Source organism: Bos grunniens, chromosome X (assembly GCF_055505025.1).
Source record: "Bos grunniens cultivar Pamir isolate PY7600 chromosome X, Bosgru_T2T1.0, whole genome shotgun sequence".
Taxonomy (NCBI): Eukaryota; Metazoa; Chordata; class Mammalia; order Artiodactyla; family Bovidae; genus Bos; species Bos grunniens.
In genome coordinates this window covers 128,827,755-128,842,452 of record NC_141194.1, presented here as the reverse complement: position 1 = coordinate 128,842,452, position 14,698 = coordinate 128,827,755, and the positions used below count along the sequence as shown (strand labels likewise).

General features: G+C 40.3%; 1 protein-coding gene across 2 annotated transcripts in view; it reads right to left on the bottom strand.

The window, feature by feature from the left end:
- GPC3 (glypican 3) overlaps nucleotides 1-14,698 on the bottom strand; it is a 460,363-nt gene that overhangs the window by 56,686 nt on the left and 388,979 nt on the right. For both annotated transcript variants that reach the window (XM_086389256.1, XM_086389258.1), the window contains one exon: nucleotides 4,272-4,431. In XM_086389256.1, coding sequence (XP_086245382.1) covers nucleotides 4,272-4,431 — 160 coding nt within the window. The remainder of the gene's footprint in view (nucleotides 1-4,271; nucleotides 4,432-14,698) is intronic.

Sequence of the window (14,698 nt, the reverse complement as noted above, 5' to 3'; positions counted from 1 at the left end):
CAGACTGTTGGCACTAGCATGGCCAGCGAGAGATGCCTGGGCATTCTCTTCATTTTACAAATGGAGAAACTGACTTCTCAAAAGAGGCAGAAGCTCGTCCCGGGACACATGGGAGTTGGAAGCAAAGCCAAGAATAGAAGCTCCGTGTCCTGCACTTCCTCCAGTGCATCAAAAGCTGGGAATAAGTGAGCCAGGGAGAGCAGCCAGTAGGACTGCTTGCTGGTCAGAGTGCAAAAGAACTGTTCGGGGACAGAAGGGAGACAGGAGAGAGTCTGAACATACTCTGAGCCTTGTTTTTTATTTTCAAGTTGTCTTTTAAAGGAAGGAATTTGGAAGCTCTAAAAGAGACAGAGGTGACCGCACACAGTGTTCCAAGTCTAGCTGACCAAGTGGATGTTGATGTATCACCAGGGTCAGATGGCATCTACCCAGATTTGGGGTAAAACTGTGTAATAGCTGACCAAAGTGTATAGCTTGTTATTCCTAATAGCTATTGTGCCACGAGCCTGGCAGATTGCCAGTGAGTCTCCTCTTCATGAGAAGCATTTCAAAGGGGACTCAAGGAACTCCAGGCAGGTAGGCTCACTGAACATGTTTAGGCAAGTGTACCCTATTGGGAGTAAAGCATCATTTTTTCTGTACATTAAATTAACCACCATTTGTGTAGCATTTTACAGTTGACAAAGCACTTAGGGTTAATCATGCCTAACTAATTGACTAGAATTCTTTGAGAGGATAAATGTGCATTTGGACAAAGGAAAACCAGTAGATGTAATCTATTTATATTTTGAAAAGGCCCTTGACGAGGTCCCACACCAAACACTCTTTAAAAAAGTTAAGTCACCATGGAATTGGGGAATTGCACTTTGAAATGGATAGGGAAGTAGCTTCTGGGCAGGAGAGCAAGAGGAGGGATAAACAGGGACTTCTGGAGAAACACAAACAGTGGTGTGTACTAAGGATCAGCATGGGGACCAGTTACTAGTTTGCTGAGTCATCTAAGCAGCCTTTAGCTGACCACAAGCTTTTCGGGGGGAGCAAAATGCAAAGCAGATTTGTCCAATAAATGGCCTCTGAAAGCTGACTGCCTGACTCTGAATCCTGACTCTGACCTTAGCCACTGCATGACCTTAAGCAAATTACCCTACCTCTTCCAGCATCAGTTTTCTCATCTGTAAAGTGGGAATAATAATAGTGGTGTTGTGAAAATGACATGAGGCAATGTGTGTGAATTTCTGGCACAGCACTTGCAGCATGCTAAGTGTCCAATAAACAAAACCTTCTATGAGTTTTACTTATTATGTGTACTCAACATTCTTTCTGTAGGATGCCAGGCTCTGAGTGACCATGTTATGCCTTAGGAATGGAACTTGGGAGACAGTGCAGACTATTTCTTGAATGAATTGGCAGAATTTGTTTTAGTAATTCAGAGGGCAGAGATAAGTATGTAATGAGATGGTTGTGAAAGATTTCATTGAAGGAAACAAACAATTACGGAGCATCCAGTATGTTGCAGATACTGGGACAGATGCTTCACAAACTTTTTCCCTTGGTTTGATCCTGAACTAGTTGCTTAATGATGGATGGATCAAATGGAGCCCCTTTTGATGGATGAGGGGATGCAGATTTAGCTAGGAGGCTAAGAACTGACCCAGGTCCTGCTAGCTCATAAGGAATAGAGCCAGAATTCAAATACAAGTTTACTCGACCCCTAAAAATATTTTCACTGCATAATACTTGAAATGCATTTTTAGGGATGGGTATAATTCAATAGAAAATAAAAGGGTATGTACATAGAAATAAATGTGGGGAACATTTGAAGACAGGAATAAGAACAGTATGTCAATTCATGCTCCTGGGGGATGAGTATGGTTTGTTCTTTCCGAAGTGTAGGGTTGCTGTGGGGCTAGTGATGGGAAGTGACACTGGAAGGATACTTTAGGCTAGACCAGAAAGCCCTCAGAACTCTGCTAAGGAGTCTGAGCATAACCCTCTAGGCAACGGGGACAGGATGAAAGGAGCTGAGCTAGGAAGAGGTAGGAGACGCTTTAGAAAGATTAACCTGGCAGCTGTACAAGGTGAATTTGGTGGAATCTTCTGCCTGGGTCTCTGATTCTTTGTTCTCTAATCTGTTAGCCTAAGGCTCTCAATACTCCTGGCTTATCCTAGAAGCCTGGAGACCACTTACAATGTGATCTTAGCATAGGCAGGGGTCGGGGATGTGAGGAAAGGAGGATAGAAAGGAAACTGTGAGAGAAGCAGGAAAAAAATTATAAATCATCTACAGAGATTTGGTGCCCAACTATATATGAAAGGCAAGGGAGACGAGTCAAAGATGACTTCAGTTTTAAGCCTCAGAGACTGGGATAATGGTAGCAGCATTAGAAAAATAATGATATTAAGGGAGGAACCAGTTTGAGATGGTCTATTGTTAAGTTTGATTTATGATACATAGAGTTAGGGGTAATGGTGGGAAAGTCAGGAAGAAAGCTAGTAAGTAGCTGGAGATCTGGGAAGGTAGCTCAGGAGACCAGTGAAGACTGGAGGTAATGATTTTATGAGTTATCCCCACAGTGGTATAATACTTAAAGAATGATCACGGCAGCATTAACCACACAGCCAAGAGGTAGAAACAGCCTAAATGTCCACTGATGGCTAAAGGAATAAAGTAATCATGGACAGGCATACAGTGGAACATTATTTAGCCTTAAGAAGAGGGAAATCATGTAGTCATACACTACAATGTGGATGAAACTTGAGGACATCATGCTGGGTGAAATAAACCAGTCACAGAAGGGCTATGTGACTCCGCTTCTATGAGGGAGTGAAGTAGCCAAACTCATAGATGCAGAAAGTCAAATGCTGGTGCCAGGGACTGAGGGAGGGGGAAAGGGAAGTTAGTGTTTAATGGGGACAGATTTTCAATCATACAAATGAAGAAGTCTAGAGATGTGCTGTACAATCTAATAATTATTATTAATAACAATACTGTACACTTAAAAGTTTGTTATGAGGGACTTCCCTGATGGTCCAGTGGCTAAGACTGTGCTCCCAAGGCAGGGGGCCCAGGTTCCAACCCTGGTCAGGGAACTAGATCCTATCCCACAACAAAGGGTTCACATGCTGCAACTCAAGACCCTACACGCCACAATGAAGATCAAAATTCTTATGCGCGGCAATTAAAGACTTGGTACAGTCAAAAAAAAGAAATGATTTTAAAAAGTTTGTTAAGAGGGTAGATTTCATGTTAGATTTTTTTTGCCAGAATAAAAAAAAAAAAAAAGAACTTACAGAAATCATTTTAAAAAATGAAATAGCCAAAGTAGATAAGATACGTATTTTCTCTGGAGAAGTGAGAAAACATAGAAGCTTAAGAAGAGATTCAGTTTCAGGACAGCATTAGAAAGAAATAGGGAAGGAAAGAGGCTGCAACAGAAAGAGGAGCTTGTAGGGTCTCAGAGGCCACAGGCAATAGGATTTCAAGGAGAAGGCTGTGCATTGCAGAAGAACGGACACCAGAAGTCTTAAGACCCAAGTTGGATTTCTAGCTCTTTCATTTAGATGAATCTCATTTCTTCTCTGAGCCCCAATTTTCTTGTAGTCATACACTACTTTATCTCTCTGTATAAATGGAAACAAGAATGCCTATCCATACGAAAGCATTTTGAACATTGGGCGAACAGATACAAATGTAGCTTGTGAAGAAATATTTTTTGTTATGGCTGTTTGCCTTCTTGGCGGCATCAGCTCTCTATTTTTCTTCTCCTTGTTTTCAGGTAGCTGTACAGTTATGTAGCATAGCCTATCAGTGTTAAACTACTACTGGAAAAAAACCAATATGCCATTCTCAGAGGGGAAGGTCACCTAATATCTTTTCTTTGAAAGTTACCCCATCATTGGTTTTTCACTAGGCTCTCAAGATTGCATTTCTTTTAGCACCTCTTTTTATAACTGAGAAGAACCAAGGAAATTTCCAGTAGGAAACAAAGCCAACTGATTTAGGTCAGTTCATTTTAGACAATGAAAAACAGGAAGTTTAGGTCCAGAGAAGTTTTAAAAAGCTACCTGAAAACTTCATTTTTCTAAAGTTTAGGTCCAGAGAAGATTTAAAAAGCTACCTGAAAACTTCATTTTTCTAAAGTGTCACCTTTCCTTGATGGCATTGTGTGTTACAGAGATTTTAGGGAAGTTAGAAAGAGCAGATTCAATTGGTATTTAATTCCCAAGCATCACCACTTTAGCTCAGATTTGAACCAGCACTAATCACTTACCCGCAAGGAAGCGGAGCTGGTTCTTCACTTTCATCATTCCATCACCAGAGCCTCCGATGCACTCATCTTCATCATCGCCACAGTCTCCACTTTCAAGCCCTTCCTCATCAAGGTTTTTATCCAGAACTCTGCCTTTGGGTACAGACATGGTCCTCAGGAGCTGAAAGAAAACAACCAGGATTGCAGCAACTTTTTATATTTCTCAGGTAGGTCTAAGACAGTGTGTTTTTAACGGGAAGCATTTTAAAATGTGAAAAAGAGCTACATAGAAAGTTTTAAAAATCATTTTCAAACTTTACATAGACATACATTGCTTATACTCTTTAGAGCTGCATACTTCTGGACCTTTCCATAGCATTTGACATGATTCTCCTCTCTTCCACTCTACTTCCACCATCAGTAGCCAGAATGAGTATTGTATCAGAACTTCCCCATGTCTTCAGCCTCCGTGGGAGGAGAAGTCACTGATGAGGAACTAAGTCATGATAGGCAAAGCATATTTATAGGCTGAGAGAACACCAAGTTCAGAAAAGATGCCTGTGAAAGCCCACTAGATCTATATTTACATTCACCTAATTAAATCAGCAAATGCATCCCACCACATGAAGAAAATGGCAGTGACATTTTATACACATTTAGATGAATACTTATAATTAATTGTTTCATACTATGCCCTGACCACTTGAAAAACTTTAAAAAATATCTCCATCTTCTACAGCTTCCATAAGATGCTTTGAGATTCATTCTGCTTTATTGTAGATCATATACCTAATAAGAGGCATGCCTGTTTTGCTCTGCAGTATCTGGCCTTTCAGTCACACAGTCGATGCCTTTTTAATTTTAGGGTGACTTCCACTCCCAAAAGTCTCACCACAGACTCAGAAGCCCAGCTCACAGCATGAGTGGTCTTCTGAGGGCAATTTTACTTTTCCTCACCATCTCTCTCCAAGGCTGTATTCCAATACCCTCTGTTCCTACTGTAGCTTCTGCCCCACCATCCATGTTTAGTCCTAAATATCAGTCCACCTCCTATTTTTAAATAGTGGACAATAAAAGATGTGGATATGCAGAAAGTGAGACTTTCGCAACTGCAGAACAAGTATCCAAGAAAAGAAACGCTGCATATTTACACAGGCACATTTTGGTTTCCGTGGCTTTCACTGTCTGTGTTCACTGTCCCTGCAAAATATACTTTTCTGCTCTCCACCTGTGATTTAGCTGTTACACCATGATCTACTTGGAACAAGCTATATACCATAGAGAAATGTGACTCTGCAGGTTTGTTTCCCTTTCTAAGCAAAGAAAGAAAAATCCACAATAAAAAGCTGGCTCTTTCCTGGGCAACAGCCTCTAATGGTATCAGTGAAGCCAACCCCTCTATCATCTACTCCAGCACCATCTCCACCATCAAACTCTAAACACATTTCCTTCTCTACCGTTTCCCCCATCCTACACATCTAAACGTATAATACAGACACAAAGGCTGGGATAAGCCAGACCAGCAGTTCTCTAACATTTAGATTTCAGGACCCCTTTATACTCTTATTGGGAATATCATGGAACTTTTGATTATACAGTTGTATCTATCAACATTACCATCTCAGAAATTACAACTGAGAAATTAAAAGGAATATTTAAAAACATAACAAATAAAAATCCCATAACATGTTAACATAAATAGCATTTTTAATGAAAAAGAAATATATTTTCCCCTGACATAAACCCATTAGAAGGAAGGCTGGCATAGTTTGACATTTTTGCAAGTATCTTTAATATCTAGCTTCATATGATACCTGGATTAACGTGTCTACTTCTCCCTTCAATCTGTTGTTATATGTTGTTTCAGTTGAAACATTTGCAGAAAATCCAGCCTCTCACAGGTATGTAATGGGAAAAGACAGAAGTATTTTATTAAGAGTAGCCTTTTCAGATAATTCTGGATATTTTTCATTGAAACTACATAAAAACTCAACAAGTGAAAAAGCTTACTTGCAATGTTGAATATGAAACCATATAAGTAAACTTTCCATGTTATGTTACATTAAAATCCATTGGTATGTTTTGAATTTTGAATCGGCCTTTTACCCATTTTGTCTCATCATGCACAGATCATCTGGAAAATATTGGTTCACTGAGCTCTGCAGGTCTCCCAAATGTTGACACCTTTCATTATATGATATTTTAAAAATCACATTCATTAACATCACCTCCAATCTCATTTAAAAAGTCTCTGAAGCATTGGGAAGCTCTCAGGGTCATGGTGGTAGATACAAGTTTTCCAAAATTTTAATTTACTCTTTAAAGTTTGAATTTTTTCCTTGGCAACAAACACTGTCAGTATTTCCTTTAACTGTCAGGCTCTCTTTGTTCCTTTCAAATAAAATGTCTAACAAATACTCAAGCCTGCATAACCATAGTTTGTCAGTCAGTAAAACAGGCTAATTTAGCTCATGGCTTAAATAATCTCACAAATGCTTTTCCTTCAGACACATATCAACTCAGTTTGTAGCATAAGTACCTTACACGTAAGTCAAATGTCATAACACAGAATGTATTTTTTAAAGTACACTCAATTGCTAAGGTTTAATAATATTAATCATTTGTACTGCTTTAGCAATGATATTCTTAAGTGGAGTGCCTTTTATTTTCCTCCAAGTGTAATGATTTCGAGTACAATTTGGTGTCACTGCCTTGATTCATACTGCGGTACTGACAGTTGTTCTCACTATTGCTTCTGTACCATCAGTGCAAATATCAGCACAGTGAAAAGGCAAATAATATTTAGTATTGTTGGGCAAGTCATTTTGACTGTGTGGGTCCTTGGGTTTCATGGACTACCAGGGTTCATTAACTATTTAAGTACTACTACCTAGACGATGTCATTTCAGTTTGACCAAACCACCCTAATTTCTTCCATTACCATTATGAAATGTACGGGAAAACTGCTTTTGACATACACGTTTTAAGGCCAATTTTGAAAAATACATCTTTCATGTATGTCACAGATTACCTGAATTAGAACTGTTCACATAAGGGGAATCTGTGGTTAGATACAGCCTTGTGGACTTGCTATTTCTCAAGCACATCTCACATCTGTGCCTTTTATTAATCCCTTCAGCAAACATTAATTGAGCACCTAATGTGAGTTGTTTTCATTTCCGTCGATTGAAAGCACTCCATCCTTTCAAGCCAAGTTCAAATGTCACTTCCTTAATAAAGCCTTCTTGGCCACCACAGATGCTCATTATAATTCTCCCTTTCCCTCTTCCAGCACTGCTCCCTGTATCTGTACCTCCCAAACAGCACTTTATGAATGCAACCTGGTATTATTTATTGTACATGTGGCTTCACTCCACCAGCAGACAGTGAATGCCTTATTTATCTTTGAACCCCATACCACTGAAGGCAGTGTCTGGCACATAGTTGTCATTGAGTCACTAAGTTGTAGCCAACTCTTTTGTGACCCCATGGACTGTAGCTTTCCAGGCTTCTCTGTCCATGGGATTCTCCAGGCAAGAATACTGGAATGGGTTGCCATTTCCTCCTCCGGGGGATTTTCCTGACCCAGGGATCGAACCCTCATCTTCTGCATTGGCAGGCGGGCTCTTTACCACTGAGCTACCAGGGAAGCCCCTGGCACATGATAGGCACTCAATAGCACTGAACTGAAGCAAAAGGAAGTGGCATGGCATATTTAATTCTCTAAGAGCTACTTCCACAACCTCATAAAAAAAGAGAAAGCCAAAGCACAGATGAATTATAGAAAAACTTGTAAATGAATAGCTAAAGGCTTTTGGATGACCCTGGCTGAGATCTGTAGCTAATCTTTGAGAGGCTGTTTTCCAACCCCGTGTACAATGCCTCCAGTATTCTCTGGTATTTCAGTTTTTTTTTTTAAAGTGCAATTAAAAAAAAAAACTTTAAAACTTTGCCAGTGAAATTACTTCTTTAGTTCTTAAATTACTCCCACTTGGGTGACAACTTCAGCATTGAAGAAGGATTATAGCACACTTTCCAACCATATTACATACACGTTGCTGATGAGCCTAACCCTCACACATTAACAAAACCAATCCAAACCTAGAAAGCTAATGTTAATGCAAAAGTCTTAAAGGACTCTGAAGCGCCAGAGTGTTGAAAGAAGGGTAATGTGTCAGAGATGAGGAGCTGCCAGTGAGGACTGTGGATTTAGTACAGCCTGGAATTTGGCATAGAAATCAAATCAGCTAATTACAATTCACAATATTGACCTTTTTGTTCCCTCTGTCACTCTTTACAATGTCTTCCAGACTGAATGCTCACTTTATGAAAGGAAAGTTATGAGGACCTTGTACAGTTAACTTTAGGTGCCTAATGCTTTTGATTAACTGTTTGCCATTTTCAAAGGACAATATCCTATTAGCTTTTTAAAAGCCAGGGCTCAGAATAATGATTAGTAATGTAAACGATCTTATTAAAACACTGGTCTGATGATTTTGCTCCACGACCCCACTGAAACATTCGCGAAACCTGACATTTCTGCCTTGCATCATTCGGCCGGCCCTAGCGAGAAGTACACGAGACCTTTCCACTGTGCAGCTTTTTCCATTTTCTACCCTCCTTGCTACTCTGTTGACTCACAGGAAACTTTCACAGTTGCTTAAATATACAATCAGTTTTTATTTTATGATGTCATATTTTCATTATCTAAGTATTAAAATAGAAAGATGAAAGAAAGGGATATAAGGGAGAAATTCCAATTTCCAAACTTTAAGAACCAGTGTTTGGTTTTCGAGGGTAGGGTTTGTTTCTAATGGCTGTATTTTTACACAGGTGAACTTGCACTTTAGAGTTTAGAGTGACTCGGGTTAGAACCCTGACTTTCCCCCTTACTAACTTCTTTTCTTCCACTACTAACTTTGCTGCTTAATCTCCCTAAACCACAATGTCCTCATCTGTAAAATGAGGGAAATGCCTGTCTTCTAGAATTGTTGTAATGAATAAATGTGATCAATGTAATACTTCAAATGTGTTTAAAACACCTACACAGTGCCTTCCAGGGATCTACCAAAATCTACCTAACCATTTTCCTAATTTTGAAAATATTACATTACTTCTAGTTCTTTTGCGCCTATAAATAAAGATGGATCATCAGGAGTATTCAATAGTTCTTTCCATATTTTGGATTATTTCCTTAGTTTCCCATTAGTAGGATTACTGGGTCAAATGGTGTGTACATTTTTATGTACCATGAGAGTGAGTCTTCAATTTCCATCTGAATCACCTAGGATGTTTGTTAAAAACTCCAGCTTCCAGGCCCCACCCACAGAGCTTTTAACTGAATAGGTCTGGGGTGGAGCACAGCCCCATCCTGCCCTGTCCCCACCTTCCTGTGAGTGAACCACAGACCACACTTTAAGAAGGGCTACTCTAGTGATAGACAGAGTGCCTGATGAACTATGGACGGAGGTTCGTGACATTGTACAGGAGACAGGGAGCAAGACCATCCCCATGGAAAAGAAATGCAAAAAGCAAAGTGGCTGTCTGGGGAGCCTTACAAATAGCTGTGAAAAGAAGAGAAGTGAAAAGCAAAGGACAAAAGGAAAGATATAAGCATCTGAATGCAGAGTTCCAAAGAATAGCAAGAAGAGACAAGAAAGCCTTCTTCAGCGATCAATGCAAAGAAATAGAGGAAAACAACAGAATGGGAAAGACTAGAGATCTCTGCAAGAAAATTAGAGATACCAAGGGAACATTTCATGCAAACATGGGCTCGATAAAAGACAGAAATGGTATGGACCTAAGAGAAGCAGAAGATATTAAGAAGAGGTGGCAAGAATACACAGAAGAACAGTACAAAAAAGATCTTCACAACCAAGATAATCACGATGGTGTGATCACTGACCTAGAGCCAGACATCCTGGAATGTGAAGTCAAGTGGGACTTAGAAAGCATCACTATGAACAAAGCTAGTGGAGGTGATGGATTTCCAGTTGAGCTATTTCAAATCCTGAAAGATGATGCTGTGAAAGTGCTGCACTCAATATGTCAGCAAATTTGGAAAACTCAGCAGTGGCCACAGGACTGGAAAAGGTCAGTTTTCATTCGAATCCCAAAGAAAGGCAATGCCAAAGAATGCTCAAACTACAGCACAATTGCACTCATCTCATACGCTAGTAAAGTAATGCTCAAAATTCTTCAAACCAGGCTTCAGCAATACGTGAACCGTGAACTTCCTGATGTTCAGGCTGGTTTTAGAAAAGGCAGAGGAACCACAGATCAAATTGCCAACATCCGCTGGACCATGGAAAAAGCAGGAGAGTTCCAGAAAAACATCTATTTCTGGTTTACTGACTATACCAAAGCCTTTGACTGTGTGGATCACAATAAACTGTGGGAAATTCTGAAAGAGATGGGAATACCAGACCACCTGACCTGCCTACTGAGAAACCTATATGCAGGTCAGGAAGCAACAGTTAGAACTGGACATGGAACAACATGCTGGTTCCAAATAGGAAAAGGAGTATGTCAAGGCTGTATACTGTCACCCTGCTTATTTAACTTACATGCAGAGTACATCATGAGAAACACTGGGCTGGAGGAAGCACAACCTGGAATCAAGATTGCCAGGAGAAATATCAATAACCTCAGATATGCAGATGACACCACCCTTATGGCAGGAAGTGAAGAGGAACTCAAAAGCCTCTTGATGAAAGTGAAAGAGGAGAGTGAAAAAGTTGGCTTAAAGCTCAACATTCAGAAAACGAAGATCATGGCATCCGGTCCCACCACTTCATGGGAAATAGATGGGGAAACAGTGGAAACAGTGTCAGACTTTATTTTTCTGGGCTCCAAAATCACTGGAGATGGTAATTGCAGCCATGAAATTAAAAGATGCTTACTCCTTGGAAGGAAAGTTATGACCAACCTAGATAGTATATTGAAAAGCAAAGACATTACTTTGCCAACAAAGGTCCGTCTAGTCAAGGCTATGGTTTTTCCAATAGTCATGTATGGATGTGAAGAAAGCTGAGCACCAAAGAATTGATGCTTTTGAACTGTGGTGTGGGAGAAGACTCTTGAGCGTCCCTTGGACTGGCAAGGAGATCCAACCAGTCCATTCTAAAGGAGATCAGCCCTGGGATTTCTTTGGAAGGAATGATGCTAAAGCTGAAACTCCAGTACTTTGGCCACCTCATGCGAAGAGTTGACTCATTGGAAAAGACTCTGATGCTGGGAGGGATTGGGGCCAGGAGGAGAAGGGGACGACAGAGGATGAGATGGCTGGATGACATCACCAACTCGATGGACGTGAGTTTGAGTGAACTCCGGGAGTTGGTGATGGACAGGGAGGCCTGGCGTGCTGCGATTCATGGGGTCGCAAAGAGTTGGACACGACTGAGATGAACTGAACTGACTCTAGTGTTACTCCACCTCCCAGAAACCCAGTGAAACCATCTTTGGACAAGAGTCACCTCAGCTCCACAGGTGTCTGAATCCTTAATGCATGTTCTTCAAACCATTTTATTAAAAATCTGATGATTTCCTTTTTACTTAGGTATAGACACCATGACCTTTTGTCTTTGTAGTTAATGAAAATACTCTTGTGTAAAGTGAGTGACTTCAGGATTACAAAGGGAAATATTTAAGTTTCCTTGGAACAGGTATTCAGGGTTGTGTGATAAAAGGAAACAAGCCTCGAATAATTACTTAAGAAAATTAGAACCAAAGGATAAGAGCAAAAAAGGCTTTCTAGAGTACAGCAATTTCATGTTCTTAAAACCATAACCAAGATAACGAAAGAACACTGCAGCATGGGACAGTGTGATTTGGCCAAAGCTCTTTTCATGCTTGGTTGACAGGAGAACAAAGATCAAACGACGTACTTGTTGTTCTTAGCGGGATCAAATATGCTGAAATTAGAACAGAGGGAAAAAAAAAAAAAAGAACAGAGAGAGCAGCAATTCTCGATCTGCCTATATGGTATAAGTAATGTGCCTCTTGGAATTATCTTGATTGTAAAGATATGGACTTTATCAGCCACACACTTTGCTAGGACTTAACATATGTTCTTTCATGTAATCCTCAAATCCACACTATCAATTTGTATAAACAAGGAAGACTGCCATCCCCATTTCCCATGTCAAGGGAGGCTGGGAGAGGAGATAAGACTAGACCAAGCACTAAGTAAGTGATAGAGTCCTCATTAAAAATAGAGTCTTCTTCCAAGTCCTCAGGTCTTCAAAAAAAAACAAAACAAAAAAACCCCACAAAACCTATGCTCTCTTAGGTAAAGACATCAACTAATGGGGCCTTCATTCACATTTTTTGTCATCTTGACTTCTTTACCTAAGATAATTTCCAGTTCAATCTCATTTTCTCAGACACCATCCATGAACTATACCTTGATGGGAAAGCCTTCTGTTATTGGCTGGGAAAGCCGGTTGGGGGGACAGGGGCGGAGGGGGAGATAATGACACCGGATGCCTCCTGCTTTTTTCCCAGCCTCGCATCTCCTGTGTCTTAAAGAACCAAACCATCGTATCATAAACACGTTTGTTTTGAAAAGCTTCAGACAGCTGGTTAGAATAGAATGAAGAATTCCATCACTGCTGCTACATGGCTAAGAGTTTTCTTGACTTCAAGCACTTTAGCATTTTAAAAATAAAGGATAAATAACAAAATATGGGGCTTGGTACATATTTTGAGGATTTAGCTAGGTTTGTCTCTTTTGGCCACTCACATACCTCTCTCTAGGCATTTTTCAAAATATCTGGAATCCAGGTTACCTTTTAAAGCTATTGAGCTGGGCTTACAAAACTGATTTTGAACTATTTGGGTGCTCAGCATTATACAACTTGCAAGGAATGCTTTGGGGGCTCGGCTTTCCATGTCCACAGCGATGTAAATACATGCTTGACTGTTTGTATTTGAGTAGCATAAGCTAATGGGAAACAAATGTAGTGGCTCCAATGAATCCCAGCTTTGGAGGAATGCCATTATTATTTATACGTTGTGCACATCCACGAGACCTAGGGCACGTGACCTCTGCTTTGCGTGCACAGTTTCTTTGAACTAATGCACCAAACCACAGCCACAACTAATTGGAAACAATTGCAACTCCACACGTTTGAGGAGAAGCCAGAACCAAAGTGCATAGGGCTAGAATGAATGGCTATATAGGCAATTCACACATTGGAGAGGCAATAAAGTATAGCCCTTAAGAGTGTGAGCTCTGGAATCTGACCAGCATGGATATGAATCTCTACTCAGCATACTTACTATCTGTGTTACTTTGGGCAAGTCACTCAACCTCTTCGAGTTTCAGTTTCCATGCCCATAAAAGAGAGGACAATGCTATTTATTAACTTCACAGGGTTGTTGAAGATGTAAATTCAATAGTACCTTTCACCTTTCATAGTCCCATGTATCTTCTTTCATAGAACTTTCCACAGTTTGTAATTATATAGTCCCCTGTTGCACCCCCACTAACAGAAGAAATAACCGTCTGTTTCGATTACCAGTGTGTAGGGCAGTGTTTGGTACAAAGTAAACGTTTACTAAATAGTCATTAAATGGATGAATGACTAAATGACTAAATAGAAGAATGGGTATAAAGTGCTTAGCACATTGCCTGGCGAGGCTCAAACGTGTTAACTCTGTTGCTGAGGTTGATGGTGATGGTCGTAAAGATGTAGAAAGGGAGGAAGAGGAGAAGCAGTAGCAGGCACAGGAGCCACCATGAAGAGCTTATTACAAATGCTTTGTGAAGCAAAACAAGTAACACTCCATGGCCAAATACTGAGGCACCAGGAGAGAGGGTGGGTGAAATGTTTTTAAGAGGCTGGGGAAAGCCTTCTGGATGCTCCCAGGAAGATAAGGGTCTGTACACTAGGGATGCACGCAGAGAGAGAAATGTGCAGTAACAGATAGCAGTGGGGCCTGTCAGAGGCTCTATACACTCCTGCCTGGGAATTGCTTCCACTTCTGCCTCTTACCCACAGCACATGCTTTCTCTACCACTTCTAGCTTCCCTGATTCTTACTTGATGTTTGCTAATGTAGAGTGGAAACGTGTGAAAATAAGTCCTCCCAATTCAGTAAGTACCTGGATAGTAAAACAAGCCAGGATGTAAGAGAAGCGAACTTGGGATGAAATTACAATTATTCCCATGGGGCTCCCTCCCAGTGGTAGAAAAGGTTCTCTGCAGTTTTAGGAAGCTGTCCACTGCCTTAAAATAAAAATATCTACAATAATATTACTAATAGCTTAGAACTGTAGAGTTTTATACTTTTCTAAGAGGAGGCAAAGCACGGTGGTTAAAAAGCTCACTCTAGACAAAGAAAACTTGTATTCAAATCTAGACTTTATCATTTACTAGCTTTGTTACTATAAGCAAGTTATTCTTTTACCTCTCTGAGTCTTATATTTCTTATCTATAAAATGTG